Source organism: Plectropomus leopardus, chromosome 12 (genome assembly GCF_008729295.1).
Source record: "Plectropomus leopardus isolate mb chromosome 12, YSFRI_Pleo_2.0, whole genome shotgun sequence".
Taxonomy (NCBI): domain Eukaryota; kingdom Metazoa; phylum Chordata; class Actinopteri; order Perciformes; family Serranidae; genus Plectropomus; species Plectropomus leopardus.
In genome coordinates, this window is record NC_056474.1 from 25,597,846 (window position 1) to 25,613,766 (window position 15,921).

A 15,921-nucleotide genomic window follows, 5' to 3' on the forward strand; every position below is an offset into this window, starting at 1 on the left:
TTATCAAAAAAAAGTATTGTTGCCTAGATTTTTTGGGATTGAACATTTGAACTCTTGTGCTACACAGAAGCAAAGGTAAGATTTTCTGTGTCATTACTACTCAAGTCCACACAAACGTACATTTTAACAAAATCCCAGCTTATCACCTAAAAGACTATTATTCAGTTCGAGCAGGCAACCAAAAAACAAATCCAACAAATAGCATGTTAGCAGATATTTGCTCACTTCTGTTCATCCCATCAAAACAAAGTGCCTAGCTCTGCAGGTAGCTCATTGATTTTCACTTCAGAATGACTTCTCTGTTGTTGTTGAGCTGCCTCAACATCTTATTTAAGAAGAAAGTACAACAAATCATGGAAGGAGAAGGAAAGGTGCTGTTTTATAGTGATGCTTCATTATACAGCAAGATGATATTTTGCTGACTAGAAAAGTGTGACTGTATGTTTGTGTCTGTGTCCTCACAAGACAGACAACTCAATTCTAAAATGAAACTTCTGCCATGCTGTGAGTTCTTGTCTTTTGGCTCTTTGCCGTTGTGCAACTGCAGCTTCCTCCTGTTAACTTGTTTTGCTCATTTCAGGTCACGAATGGCATCGCTGAATTGCCCATTGTCCTGTCCTGCCTCTCTCTTTCTCTTCCTTCCCTGCTCCCTTGCGCTCTTGACCTCTCTCTCCCCATGTGTTCCTACCTCCTTTGAATTTCCCTCAGCCCAAATCATTGAGCCTCACTGGCAGTAAATTGGACAAATATTACCCAAGGGGCATCTTTTTCATCACAATAATTTAATTCAAAAGTCCCATGAGATCTTTGGTTTTAATAACACTTGCATCCTTACTTTTGCCATCCATTTTATGGCTTTTGGTGTTGTAAAATGACAAACAAAATGAACTGTGAAACTTTATAATAAGTACCAAACAAAAAGTACAGCTTAGGCCGATCGAAATGTCAAGCAGGTTGACGAAGCATTGAACAAATTGAAATACCAACCTCATGGTGGAGCAGGGGCTTTACGCATTTATAGCAGCAATGTGCACTATTTTTTTAAAGTCATTTCAGGTAAGAGAGTGCCTTAAAATCTGTACATCACTTCAAGAAACATGATAGTTCCCAGGAAAAAAAAAATCATTCTGTAGACAACCATCTTACTTTGTATCTTGGTGGATAATGAGGACTAATTTTCACTCCTGCCTCCTCAGAAAAGGAGAATATTGCCGAGTGTTGATCCTTGAAACTGAGATGCCTCAATCATCAGGCGGAGACCCTCAGTTGACTGAGATTGCTTCAAGTCGAGCAGTCGTTTTTAGGGGGGGTTTCGGTGCATCATACTTCTGGGCTCCCTAAATTTTTGCTGCAGAGTGAGTGACTTGACTTTCACATTACTCTGCAGCTGCAGACATCAAGGCAGCAGCACAGAGGGAGAGAGAGACAGCATCATAAGGTGAAGAAATGGTGCTTTTGTTGATATTGTGTCGGCAAAAAATGTTGCTGCACATTTGTCATTAGCGCCTCTAGCTTGTTTACTATCTGATGTGACTGCTGCTGTCACACTGAACCTCCTGCAGAGCCCCGTTCAAACTTTGCATGGAAAATAAAACAAATTGTCAAATATTTTGTATCGAACAGCCACATCCGATTCGACATAATTCTGAGTTGGGTATAGTCCTAAAATTGTCTGAAGTTACTGTTTTTAAGTTACATATCATATAATATATAGGAATTTGGCCTAAACAGCATAACATATCTACAAACCTATTTTTGTTATACTATGCTGGAGTTTGCCAAATGACTGTTGAGATGACAAATCTACTACATTTGAATCCATGCCATAGGCTGTTCTAATTGTAGATCAAGGATACAGTGCCAAGTAAATTTGGACTTCAATACCCTGAATACTAACTGAATATTTACAACATTTACTCAATTATTATATTAGATTTCTTTTGGGAATAACAAAGTTGGATAAACAACATGGGCATATATTATAATAAAACACAGCTACTAGCCTGCTGCTATCAGTCTGGCTGCTCCTCCTTAACTGATCAGAGTACAGTGTAGACACAATAACCTGTAACTTCAGTCCCTGCTGCATCTATAACTTGACATTAATTTGAAAATTCAAGGCTTCAAAGATTATGAAATATTTCCCTCTGGACCATCACATTCTGCGGCTGAGTTTCTGGCATTTTCAGGGTAAAGATAATTAAAATATAGCCCTGCTCGTGATCTCTCTCTGTCTCTGCAGCTGGTCTTCTACGTGGTCGTGCAGACGCTATACACTCTGGGTCACAGTCTGTCTTTGATCGCCCTCACCACAGGGAGCGCCATCCTCTGTCTGTTCCGGTAAGATTAATTAAGACACTATTATCCATTAAATAAACCTACAGTGGTCCCTGTGTGGAAGTTTGGTCTTCTAAATGCAAACTAGTTAAAAAGACGCAAAAAAGCCTGGTAGCATTTACAGATTATTTACCAAGGAGAAGTGGCAAGTATTAATTTCAAGCTCATCTTTGAGTTCTTTGATTCTTCTGTTTGTTTCTTCATGTGCTGATTGACATTTCAGCTGAGCATAATAAAAAGCAGTCAGTTTAATTGGATTTTAAATGAACGAGCACTGGCAGTAAGTCACATTTTAATTTCACAGGTTTATCATCAGTCGTCCACAGATGTGTGTTTGTGTGTGTGACAGCCTCTCAGATTACAGTTTAATTAGACTGGATTGGTTTTATTCAGTTTGTTAATTTGAATTATGTAATTTGGAGCTTCTCCTTTTTTTTTCCTTTGCGCTTGGGATGATTTTTTGAATACTGTAGGAGGTTTGATCAGAGTGGTGAAGCTTTTTAACTCAACTGAGTGATTATGCATAAATCACACGAAGAGATTAGGCATCAGAGAATGGAGCTGCAGTATTGAGGTCCCATCCATTCAACCGCCAGACTCAACTGGGAGCACACCAATCGACACACAGAGCTGTTAATAATGACGTCACTCCCTCTCTTTAAAGCATAAGATAACTAATTAAAACCAAGCTTAAAGAAAACAAACATCTGTGTGATACAAACTATCTAAAATCACAGTAACCATCTTTGGAGAAAGTTTATTTGATGTGTACTTGAATTTTTTGTTTGGAGGGGGCAAGGTTTATGACCTATACTGCAGTTAGCCACCAGGGGGCGATTAAGATGTTTTGGTTTCACCAAAATCTAATCAGTTCATTGCTGAGTCCAAGAGAATGTTTGTGTTTATTAAAATTAAAAACAAACAGACAAGATTATTGTGACCTTTGACCTATGACCACCAAATTCTAATCTGTCATCTTTGAGTCTATGTGGATGTTTGTGCCAAATTTGAAGGAATTTCCTCAAGGTGTATTTGAGATACTGTGTTCACAAGAATGCATAAAAAGAGCCTTTTTTAACAACTTGTCATTAACTCATCATCTACGCCAAAGCTCATTTTCCATAATCTGTGTATATTGTGTATATGTGTAACATCTGTGCAGGAAGCTCCACTGCACCAGGAACTACATCCACCTCAACCTCTTCTTCTCCTTCATCCTGAGAGCCGTGGCCGTCTTGGTGAAAGACGACATCCTCTTCAACCGAAACTCACAGTGCTCTAACCAGCCGTCACTGGTGAGGTCACCTCCTCTGTCACGTCCTCTGTCAACCAGAGAGTTGAGTCCTGTCCAGAGGGAAATGAGAAGCTTCACACTCGTGTGTAAACAGCAAACTGTCACAAAGAGAAAACAGTTTGAGTAAATGCTGCCAGACACAGTTTGTAAAATGAAATTAAAATGTAAATGAGGTTTTACAGAAATGAGACATAATATTTTTCCATTTACTAGAAATTTCTGCTAACAGCTCAAATATTATAACATGATTAAAACTGGCAGCCCATCTCCTGTGACAGTTCATTCACTGATGTCAGAATTTAATTTAGTTGTGATGGCTCTATATTGTCAAATATTTAGCAAGGATAATAACAAGATCATCTCCAGCCACATATGGTATTAACTGGGGCTGCGTATTGTCTTTTTTTAATACCTTACTGTGCAGGCTTTAGACACTTTTTTTTTTTTTACTGCTAAACACTTTTTTATTTAACAAAAGAAGCCAAACTTCTCAAATCCATCAATGTCTAATAGAATACACCACCAAAAACCAAAAGGTTATTCACAGGGTTGTAATGTGGTATTTATTTAAGTTTTCACAGGATGGTGGCTGTAGTAGAGTTGGACTCACGGCAATTACAATTGAAGAGATCAAAACTGTACTGTACAAAAATGTATAAATTTAACCACATGAATATATAAAATGGGAGATATCTATGTACGTAGCTCAGGGGTCAAATGCAAACTATGAACTGTAACTTCCAGCCATCTTACATTTCTTCATTTGAATATAATCTCTCCCCTGTATATATCTAAAAAAAACATAAAAATACTCCAAATGAATATTAAAAAAGACGTACACAAGACTAAGAATCTCACTAACAGTTTGACAACTTTTGACTCTAAAAGTTTTGATAGTTGATCCTCTCTTATATGGATTCTTCCCCCGTGACATTCTTCCTCGCCTTTATTTTCTTTCTTATTAGAGAGGAAATGTCTCTATAACTAAAGGAACACTGTCAGGGCACTCTGACCTTTATACTCCCATCTCCTTGCTGCTTGTAATGTTGTGATCCACAAATTAAAGCTCATCGTTTTGGTGAACTCACTGATTGTCCCAGTGGAAAGGCTAATGAAAACCTACATATCAGAGTCATTAGCATAATTGCCTGATTAATCCACAGTGTCTCTGTGGAAGTACCAACACTGGGGTCACATGCAGCCCTGCAAGGACAAACAATAGGATGTGTATTCTTTGCTGATATGAGAAAATGACTTGAAGGTTAATTTCCTGTGACCTCTAATGCTGTTATAGAAATTAGAAACAGTTTTGCAACAAGTCTATAACCTAGTTAAGATATTTGATCTCTGTGTTTTTCAGGTGGGATGTAAAGCCAGCCTGGTGTTTTTTCAGTACTTCATAATGGCCAACTTCTTCTGGCTGCTGGTGGAGGGTCTGTACCTCCACACTCTGCTGGTCGTCATCTTCTCCGAGAACAGACACTTCATTGTCTACATGTTCATCGGCTGGGGTCAGCTTTTATTTTATTCAAAGTTAAGCATCTTTTGAGATTCATGGTTCAGCGTGTTGGATTTAGCATATAGCAGTGAAGTTACAGATTGCCACTTACTGAGACCTCTCTGTTGTGCCGAGCAAAAACACAAACTGCCCTATCTCAAGCAGTATTTGATTTGTCTGTTCTGGGCTATTGTAGAACATGACCTCCAATGGCCCACTGTAGATATAAATGACTCATTTTAAAGTATGAAAACACACACAAAAAACGTATTTTATGTAATATAAATTACTGATATTTCAGTTCTGCCAATATATTGCCCTAAATCCTACGCATTCGACCTTTAAGAGGACCCGAATTAGATGTTAACAGAAGCATTAATGATTATTTTTTATGGCCAATCAAATGTGCGTATGTGCAGCTGCATAAATCTTTTAGCCTCTTTTAGCTGATAGTTTTGGTTTAGTGGCACAGGTACTGTTTTGATGTTACTCTCTCTGCTTTGGTCAGCCTTATTTTGAGCAGCAGCAGGCAGCTACTTTTAACAAAACAAGCTCTGATAAACCCACTGGACACTGGAGTACACCTGCTCAGCACTGAACATAGACACAGTTGTCAACTGACTGGTGAAGAAAGTGGAACATTTCACAGCTTATATTTTTATCAGAGGTGGTGGAGACTGAGTTAGAGCAAAGAGGTTGGTGAATATTAGACTTTTCGTGGAATCGTGGAAACCATCAGCTATCGTCTGATGATGGTATCACCTTTGGGGGTAAAAGCCAGTATTTCAGGCCCTCTGGGATACCCAATGGAGATTTGGGCCAAGGCTCCCTCTTCTATGTAATGGTCATTGTGTACAGTTTGATTAGAAACTTTGGACCGGTCCGAACAACATTCCGGGTAATCTCTATACAGATATTTGCATATGAATACAAGAAAAAAGCAAATAAAAGCTAAAGCTCGTCAAACAGTACCCAATGGGCTCTGAGATTACATTTTGTCCACTTCTTTTGTTCTCCACACTGACTATTTACAACCAAAGCCCGCTGACACATGATGGGTCAATACTGCTCAGACCACAAACGGAAAACAGAATGTTTCTGATTCAAAATTTTATACCGTTTGTAAGAATACAGAATACATATGCAGATGCCTTTGTTTATAGCAAAGTATCTTCATAGAATGTTTAGCATGATGTCCTTTGAAAATGCACACACAGCAGTTTGTATGATATCCTACATATTACTGCCCCATGAATGACACTACTTCCTTGATGTAAAATTATGGAGGATAGGTTTAGTCTATACAACTCACTGTGGTTAAGTTTAGGTAAAGAGAAGTGGTTAGGTGTCTTTAGGTTTAGGCAAGTAAAGTTAGCGTGGTCAGGTTTAGGAAAAAGAAACATTGTGAGAACATACTTCAGGACTCAAAGTTTGCTCAAAGTTCCAGACATCTGTCTCCTTTGTGACCCAACCACCACCACAACCTGCCTCCTTACAGACCGTTCAATACCACTGCCTTATTTACTCTTGTCAGCACAGCACTTTAGTCATGTAATCACAGCCTTCGAAAAATATGTTGGTTATGCACAAATTACTGACTTATGATTAAGTAGCTTGTATACAAATATGGGTGTATAACTAACTACAACAAATTGTTTATGAGACCAGCTTGGTTTATAGAGATAAAGTGGACACAAACACAACTCTAATGGGGACATAATGCTGCTCTGATCTGCTGGATGTGTCAACAAGCACCTGTTTGCTAATGTATCATCTTGTTGTTGAGTTCTTCTGCACCCTAGTGGCCAAAATTGGATTACGTTAGCTTTAAACAAAATTGTCACTGCATCCACTCGTCATCTCCTCGAGGCAGCCATTTTAGGTGCTTACATCAAAAATTTATTGATGCAGTACTAACTTACCTGAAAGTTACTTCCTTAAGTAAAGTTTTTAATGAATGTCTCAAATTCAGTATTTTAGTTAGTAATGTTCATCTGCTGAATCATTCCTTTCTTAACACTAGAAGAAAAACATGAAAATTAGACACTTAGTTTGATGCTTTTCCAAAAACTTGTGATATAATTTGTTGTCCAAAAGTATTCTCTTAATATGTCAATACTCAAGAGTGAAGTTGCAAAAGGTAATTTATTATGTGAAGTGATGTTATGTTATAAGAATTTAGCTTTTTGTTAAAACCAACATAAGAAATAAGGAATACATGTACTAAATGTAATGTAATGCATTTATGTTAATAAATTTAAATCTTTACATTGTATTTATACAAACTATGATTAAACGGCTTGTAATTATACAACTTAAATTATTTTGATATGTAGCAGTAATATAAAGGTTAAAAAGTAGAGAAACAAATGTTATTTTCGTATTATGTACATAGTACTATACTATGTCAATGCTTTCTTCCTGGCGTTTGACAGGAATCCCTACGGTGTTCGTCTTTGCGTGGGTGATGACGAGGATTTATCTGGAGGACACAGGGTGAGTTTTGGCAACCGATCATTTACCAGTCATTCATCAGCTTGAGAACGTCATTCAGATTTGGTATTTGCATACATCACAGTGTTCCTCAATTATATTACATAGATTAAATGGTATCACAAAAATCTGCATGCCATGTGTTGTCTCATTAAAAACTATCTGTAATTTACACAAAATACTGTCATGTGCTTTTTCTAATTTTATTTTCTCCCCTTTATTATACGATAGACGTGGAATTTCAATTACGTTAGAGAATGGCACACATTGATATTCAACAGGGACTGCATCTGTTATTTCATTAAGTCCACAAATGACATTTTATCGATTAGATTAAGCCATTCAAATGTGAGTCTAGCTCGGTTTCCAGAATAATGAGACAAATATCCCCCATGTCAAAGATCACTTTATTGGATAATTTAGCTGGTGAGATTTGCATTGAGTAGGTATCATGATGAGCCCAGTGCCACGGATCTGCTCGGCTTCTGATGCACATTATTGCAGCTGACACTGCAGCTCATCATCGAGCGAGTCGTGCTGAGTGGGTGTATCCTTAAAAAGACTTTGTGAAGAAACTCTGCAACAACAATTACAGAGCAGCGGCGTGATAACAAGAGACAGTAATAATATGGCTCCATAGTGTGAGGATGAGACTATGTGGAGAATGATAATGAAGCTTGAGTGTGAAAGTTCATTCTTCACCTTGGGAATAGAAGCTTGACAAAGTAATGTAAACAGTTTGTTCTGGAGCTTTCCACCACTTGATAAAGGGTGGGAGATGCAGCTGGAGGCTCTAAAATGAGATAGAGTTAAAATTATTGAGTGCTTCAAACATTACATCAAGTGAATTGACTTTGACTTGACCACTTTCAAACTTTATTAAACGGGACTCAAACAAGACTTGAGGTGGGATTTGAAAGCATTCAAGTTATTACCATTTAGCCATACGACAGCATTGGACGGACATTGGACTTGTATGGCCAAAAAGGATTAATCGTTAATAGGGCTTCAACCGAATATTTCACCATTGGGACTTTCATTCGTTGGGTAAGTATTTGGTTTTCAGTTTGGGATTTGGATATTTTTCTATTTTTGAGAAACGATAAATAATGTAAACACTGTACTGAACTGTGAAAGGAAAGGCAGCAACTCAGTCTTACTCCCAACTCGTCAAATACCGTTGCTTGGTCAGTGCCCATCAGCATCAGACACCGATGCACAGAGGTATTCTTTAGCAGCAGTGTGGGCAGTGGCAATTTTTGACGCTCCGGGTAACTACAGTAGTACAAAGAGTGAGAAAGTTGGCATAGGGTTGGAAGTAGAGCAAGAGGTTGGGTCAAACACACACAACACATTCCAAAAGACTATATGCATTTAACAAGCAGAAGCTGTGTATTTCCCATTGAAACATAGGATTTTTTTAAAAAGAAAAAATGCAAGTAACAGTTGACACACTGTACCTAAATGTCCAAAACTCATGCAGGACGGGTACCTAATGTGTCAAATTTTGACGTGAGGGGCCACTGGCTAAGTGTCGATATTTGACAAGTTGTAGTAAGAATGTGTTGGAGCCTAAAGACCAAACTCTCTATTTACCAGTTGATCCACCTCCTAGCCTTCACCCATAGTCATGAACTTTGGTTAATTTAATGTAAGAATGAGATTGCTGATGCAAACAGCTGAAATAAGACCCCTCAGGATGTCTGCTGCACTCATCCTCAGAGATCTACTGAGGAGTTCAGAAATCCACAAGATGCTCTGAGTAGAAACGCTACTCCTTCATGTCAAAAAAAGCCAATTAAAATGGTTTGGGAGGAGAACAAGGGGCAGAAGCAGAACATGCAGGAGGGATTAGATACTCCTGACCTGACCTGGTAATATCTTGGGATTCTTGAGGAAGAACTGAAGGATATGACTGAGGATAAGGATGTCTGGGCTACATTGCTTAGCCTTCAACTACTGCAGGCCAGACATGGATAAGTGCCCAAAAGTGGGTGGATGGATGGATAGATGGATGGATGGATAGATTTTTGACATAGACTTGCCCTTTGGGACATGAGAACTTAAAGATTTGGTGAAAAATGCATTGAGTAGGTAGCAACACGGGCCTTTTCCTTTTCACAAATACTATGTTATGCATATACCATAATACTTGCCTTGTGTTTTTATGGTGCCCTCAGATGCTGGGAGAGAAATGAGAACCCCACACCCAAATGGGTGATCGATGGGCCAATCGGATTCTCCATTATGGTAAGTTGAGGTCCTTACCTCCTATTTATCTGCAAGTGTTTCACATATTACTTGTTTCAAAAATTATTTCCAAATGGAGAAATGGGGGCGGCACGGTGGCGTCGTGGTTAGCACTGTTGCCTCACAGCAAAAGGGTCCCTGGTTAGATCTTGGGTTGGCCTTAGGTGTGACTGTGAGCATGAAAGGTTGTCTTTCTATATGCGCAATAGTCAGACGACCTGTCCAGGGTGTACCCCGTCTTCCCGATGACAGCTGGGATTGGCTTCAGCCCCCCCGCGACCCTTGCGAGGACAAGTGGTCACGTACAATGATGACTGAATGAATGGAGAAATGGATGATGATATAGAGGATAGAGGTTCTAGCCCACTGAGTTTCTGTGAAGCTTTCTAATATAGCACTGCACATATGCCGTTTACACTAATATGTAAGCTGGCAGTTTTACTGCTCGAAATTTTTGCAAATTTTTGATAAGATACCTCCTTGATTTCGGACAGAAGTAAACAAAAACAGGCTTTAGCTGGCAAATGTCAAAGTAATGTTAATGAGAAATTTCTTGTATTGCTGGGTAGAGTAAGTTAGCCTGGGAAAGTAGCAGTTGTAGGAAAACAGATGGTGTTCAGTTGTTTGTTTTTGTTTCCTTAAAGTAGTAACACTGTAGTAAGATTTTCTGCTTAATTTTTTGGTATTTTCTAAGTATATGTTCCACTTAAACTTGAAAAAAAAAATCTTGGAAGAGGTGTTACCAATTTTCTCATACACACCACTTTGGCATGTGAAGAAAATAAAAGCTTGGCAGGCCTGCCATTGCTTATAGGTCCAGTGCGTAGGATCTAGAGGCATCTATTGGCAGATATTTGTATTTGTGTTTTTGTCACCTTGTAGGGAGAATTTTATATGTACATACAGACCCACAAAGTCCATAGAATGGACAGACCAGACACTGGCTCTAGCTCTCAAAAACCGGAAACTAACTTCCCTCTGGTTCACTTATCAAAAAGCCTATGGATTTTTTTCAGTGGATTTTGGATCATTGCAAAAAAATAGATCTGTGGTAAACAATTGTTTATAATACTTACTCATTTTGTTTAGCATCTAATAAATGAACACCACTTTCAGGATCTTCGAAGCCTAAATGTAAAGTGAAACGCTAATGCTTGGCTAAAAAAAACAACACTAGGGTTGTGTTTCTCCTGCTATGAGGCTGTAAAGCTGTGTTTGGCACAGCTCTGGGTGATGACGTTCTGTAGTCTCATTTAACCACTTGTTAGCAACTGTCTTTTTTTAAGACACAGAAAAGCTTCAGAGTTCACAGTGGGGTATTTACTGACATATTTTATGTCATAGAACTAAACTTGAAAGTCTTTTTAGCTTGTGTTAACCACAGACCTTATTTAAGGCTTCTAACCAAAAAAACATTCAAAAAACCCATTGAGTTTGAGATGAGGGCACCCGGAAGTGCTAAAATGCTAAGTCATTTTATTTCATTATTTTATTTCATTTTTTATTTTAGGACTCATTACTGAGGTTCTCTGTAGTCTTGGCACAAGGGAGAAGTTTCAGTTCTGCAACCTCACCACTAGATGGCACTAAACCCTACACACAGGACCTTTAATTATGCTAGCTGCTAAGATATGATTGAATGCCTTCTAGCAAACAGGTAGCAGCTCAAGATAGCTCCATAAGGGGTTGGTTTAAAACAAATCCACATGCACATGTCCCTCAAAATCATACAAGGTCACAAAATGTCACTAGACTGTTTCAAGCCACTCAATCCACTTTCCTCTGGATGGATCGCCATCTTGGTGTTTCTGATCTTCTTCTTTGTGTTTCAGTCGTAACTTTTCATTCATTGCTTTCTGTGGGTGGAAAACTGTCCAACACTGCAAAACAAAATCCCCCCCTTGTGGTTTTTCTGACTCTCTGCAGTTGCTCTGATACTTCTGTTATTTCCTTCTCATCTTCAAGGTGAACTTCATCCTGTTCATCAGCATCATTCGGATCTTGGTTCAGAAGCTGAGGTGTCCCGACGTGGGCGGCAATGACCAATCACAATACAGGTATCTCACATGGAGCATATATTTAAAGCTCTTTAAAGGGCGTGAAGAGCAGGTACAGAGATCTGAATCCCATTTCTAAAGATAGCGTGGACAAACTAGTCAGCTAAATGTCTCAAAATATTAAAAAAACAAATAATCTGAGACACCCAGATTATTTTCATCCCCTCTGTGTTGTTGTCTGGAGCAATAAGAGTGATGTTTACGCTTATTCAACATGATGGCGATTCATGATGCAGCCTTTATAAAATGGAGTGTGTGATGTGACGGTGGGGGGGCTGAAACCTCTATGCCACTACGGAGCGGCACATTCTTGCACAATTCAACGCCTGTTTGAGTCTGTGCCCAGTTAGAGGCGGTGTGTTTAATCTTCAAGCAATTTTACTCTGCAGGGAAATCTTAAGCTGTGCTGTGCTGTCAGGTATTCTGCAGCTGCAGGGATCTGAGAGTCAGGGGCGAAAGGTGATGAAAAGCCTGCATAAGCCACCGCAGAGTCTCCTGTTAGTGTAGGTGAAGACTCAGTGTCAGCGCAGTGTATGTCAGTGTAGAGCTGAGCAGAGCCGACAGCCTGGAGAGTGATACTGAGCGCAGGATTTTACTGTCTTATTTGGGAGTTTTAGTGGTAATATGAGTATTTTTATTATCTAAATCTCTCCACTTTCCCACAGCCATGCAGATAGTTTTGGTTTTATTTGCCCACATTTTGAGCTATCCACTGCTGAGATTTTAGAGGTTATGATAGGCCTCATAACCAAGATAGTGGTCAAATTTCTGTGTAATCAGGTCCAGATAGTGTGCTTTTTTTTCCAAGGAGCCCTGGGTGTGTGGATCAATATATCACATGCCTGAGTGGACTTTCTATGTGCTCTCATCTTACGATGCATCATAATCATCACTGGAGACATGTTTTTTTGAGTCAGGCAGACAGTGTGAAGTGAAGTGCGGGAAAACTGACATGTGATGCTGGTCTTTCTTCCCAAGGCTGTTCAACTTGACCACATGTCAGACCTGGTCTTAATGTCCTCTGGTCTATTTTGGAACAGGTTTGAGAGTCTTTAGGGCCTTTTTCTCTAAGGTCTCTTTTTTGAAAGTTTATCCACGTTTCAGAGTTTTTCACAGGTCCAGTTTGGATTAGACTCTGTGTCCAGAATTTTGGAGTTCTATATCCCAGCACAATGGATAATAATGGAATTACATGACTGTAAAGTGTTGACATTCAGTACAAAAATAACAAGGTGCAGAGTATTAAATCAGGAATCAGGCAATTTAATCATTAGCCCCAGAAAACATCAAAATAATCATATAACAGCAGCAAATTCTTGAATTCAAGTGGATGTTTGTGCCAATTTGAAGAAATTCCATCAAGGCCTTCTTGAGATATCACTTTCAAAAGAATGAGATAGATGCAAAGTCACAGACATTGACCTTTGTCAACCAAATTCTAACACTTGTATCCTTGAGTCCAAGTGGAAGTTTGTTCCAAATTTGAATAAATTTCCTCAAGGTGTTCTTGATATAGCGTGTTCATGAAAATGCAATGGAAGAGGTCCGACTGACCTTGTTGTTAAAACTTTGACAACCAAATTCTGATCATCCATTCTTGACCCAAAGTAGATGTTTGTGCCCAGTTTGAAAGAAAATCTCTCAAGGTGTTCTTGAGCTATCTCATTCATGAGAAAGAGAGAGGTGAGGTCACAATGACCTTGACCTTTGACCTATGACATCCAAAAACTAAACTTAGTTTGTCATTGAGTCCAAGTTGACGTTTGTGCCATATTTGAGAAAATTCCCTTGAGGAGTTTTTGCAATAATGCATTCACAAGAATGAGACGGAGGGATGGATAATCCAAAAACATGAAAATGTTCATAAATATAAACTCAACTGGAATATTTTAAAACAGGGTGTGATGACAGTTTTTTATTCTCTATTTCGTTGTTAGAATATCAAATTGAAAAGTTTCCTCATTATATGGATGGTTGATTGTTCTTACCTTTCAAGATTTCAAAAAAGAGAAATTATTGATGAATCCCCCAAAGAGCTTTTAAGTGGTATATTACACAAGAGAACATCTGATTTTTATTTTTATATTTTTTACTCTTTTTTAATGGAGGCAGATTCACTTCTCAAAGACACTTTTCTGTTGAGCTTTTCATAGTTGCTTTCCTGTCATCTCCTTTTTTGAAAAAAACTTCCTTTTTTTTCAAAAAAGGCCTTAACTCGAGGCCTTTTTCTGAGAATTCAACATTTCGGACCACTAAACAAAACACATCCACTGATAAATATTTTGAGAGCTGGACCTTGAATTTTAAAACCACTTTTTTGCGTCATCAGTCAGAACACCTAAGCTATGAGCATGGCACAAACCTTAAACTTTTCAGGGGCAAACTGACACTTTAGGGTAAACTGACAATATTGTTTGCTGTCACACAAACACTTCATCTGACACAGTTGAACGGTGTGACAAATCCCAGTTCACCACTGTTGTTTCCTGCAGGAGGTTAGCTAAATCCACTCTGCTGCTGATCCCTCTGTTTGGAATCCACTATGTGGTCTTCGCCTCTCTCAGTGAATCCATCGCAGAGGATTATAAAATATTCTTCGACCTGGCTCTCGGATCCTTTCAGGTGCTATATTATTAGTCCCTCCACCCACACTTCTATCACTACATGTTTTTGCCATTAAAAATGCTGAATCCCCTCTGATGATATGTCTTTTTTAAACATCATTGTTTTGCTTTCTTCAGGGTTTGGTGGTGGCAATACTGTACTGTTTCCTAAACAGTGAGGTAAGCTTTCATTTTTGACACAGCATAGTTTAGGATGGTGTTTAGATATATTAGTGAGAAGTAAACACTCCCAATCATCCATATCCTTTTTTGGCATTAGATTTTAGAGAAGCCAGAAATAACAAAGCTTGAAAAATATTCCCATAAATGTGTCTGCGCTCAGCTGATAACATGCTTACTTAAAAATACACCACTTAATTGCAATGTGGTCTTAAGCAGAAACATTTGATATGCAGTAAATTATATTTTTCTTGTGAGCGTGTCCAAAGTCCATCAATATTTATTTAGTATTTATTTTTTGCATTAAAAATATTTTGACTTATATTATTCAAACATCAAATGCTGAATAAAGCAGAGTGGTGTTTGTTTAAACATGCCTGCCTGTTATAATTCTGCAGCTCCCTGTTTCTTGCAAACACCACCATCGTAAAGATAAAAAAAAAAAATGCATTTCAAATGAAAATCAGGGGACTTTGTATTCCAGTCCTCTCAAGTCAAGTCAATAAAACTTTCAAAATAGAATTCAGATTCAGTGGTTGAAAAACATGTTTGTTTGTTTTTATCCATTTTGCAGGTTCAAGGTGAGCTAAAGAGAAAGTGGCGGAGTATGTGTCTAAACTGCCGTCTGAGCAGAGATCACCTCTTCAACAACACCTTCGCCTCAAGAAATGGCTCAGAGCACATGGTGCAGCCTCACCGCAACTCCCGAACCCAGTCCATCCTGCAGTCAGAGACCACAGTGCTGTGAGGACCCGAGGGATCCTCTACAAAAACACAGTCTCCAGGCTGACCTGGGTCGATTACTTTTACAAAATGATTTTAACAAAAAGTTTTGGTGAAGTACCACATGGGTGGGACGTGTACATTGTTTCAGAGCAGATTTTGGTTTTAGCTTTACAAATCTCTGCATGCCTTTGAAATGTACCTTAAGTGGTGTAAGTTGTTGCAACATCTGCAACATTAATGCTTAGTCAGTGAGGAGGTTTGCGTTCAGCTGCAGGGGAGAGAGTGTGTGGGGATGTTTGCCAGGTGAGTTGATAAGCACAGCTGGTGCTCATTTGCTAATTATGCTCTCTCTTTAAATGCAGTAGTATGCTGGAGCCCAGAAGATTGCCACACACCACAGACACACAGTCACGCCATCTGTCTGATTTTGTTTGCTGTATGACTGGAATTATTGTTTGTTGAGCTGTGTCCGGAATTTGGAGC

General features: G+C 38.8%; 1 protein-coding gene across 1 annotated transcript in view; it reads left to right on the plus strand.

Moving 5' to 3' along the window:
- Positions 1-15,460, plus strand: part of LOC121951761 (vasoactive intestinal polypeptide receptor 2-like) — a 53,379-nt gene extending 37,919 nt beyond the window's left edge. The window contains exons 5-13 of the mRNA XM_042498220.1: positions 2,243-2,340; positions 3,500-3,632; positions 4,992-5,142; positions 7,565-7,625; positions 9,803-9,872; positions 11,838-11,929; positions 14,422-14,551; positions 14,671-14,712; positions 15,287-15,460. Of these exons, the coding sequence (XP_042354154.1) occupies positions 2,243-2,340; positions 3,500-3,632; positions 4,992-5,142; positions 7,565-7,625; positions 9,803-9,872; positions 11,838-11,929; positions 14,422-14,551; positions 14,671-14,712; positions 15,287-15,460 (951 nt within the window). The remainder of the gene's footprint in view (positions 1-2,242; positions 2,341-3,499; positions 3,633-4,991; positions 5,143-7,564; positions 7,626-9,802; positions 9,873-11,837; positions 11,930-14,421; positions 14,552-14,670; positions 14,713-15,286) is intronic.
- The last annotated feature ends 461 nt before the right edge of the window (positions 15,461-15,921 follow it).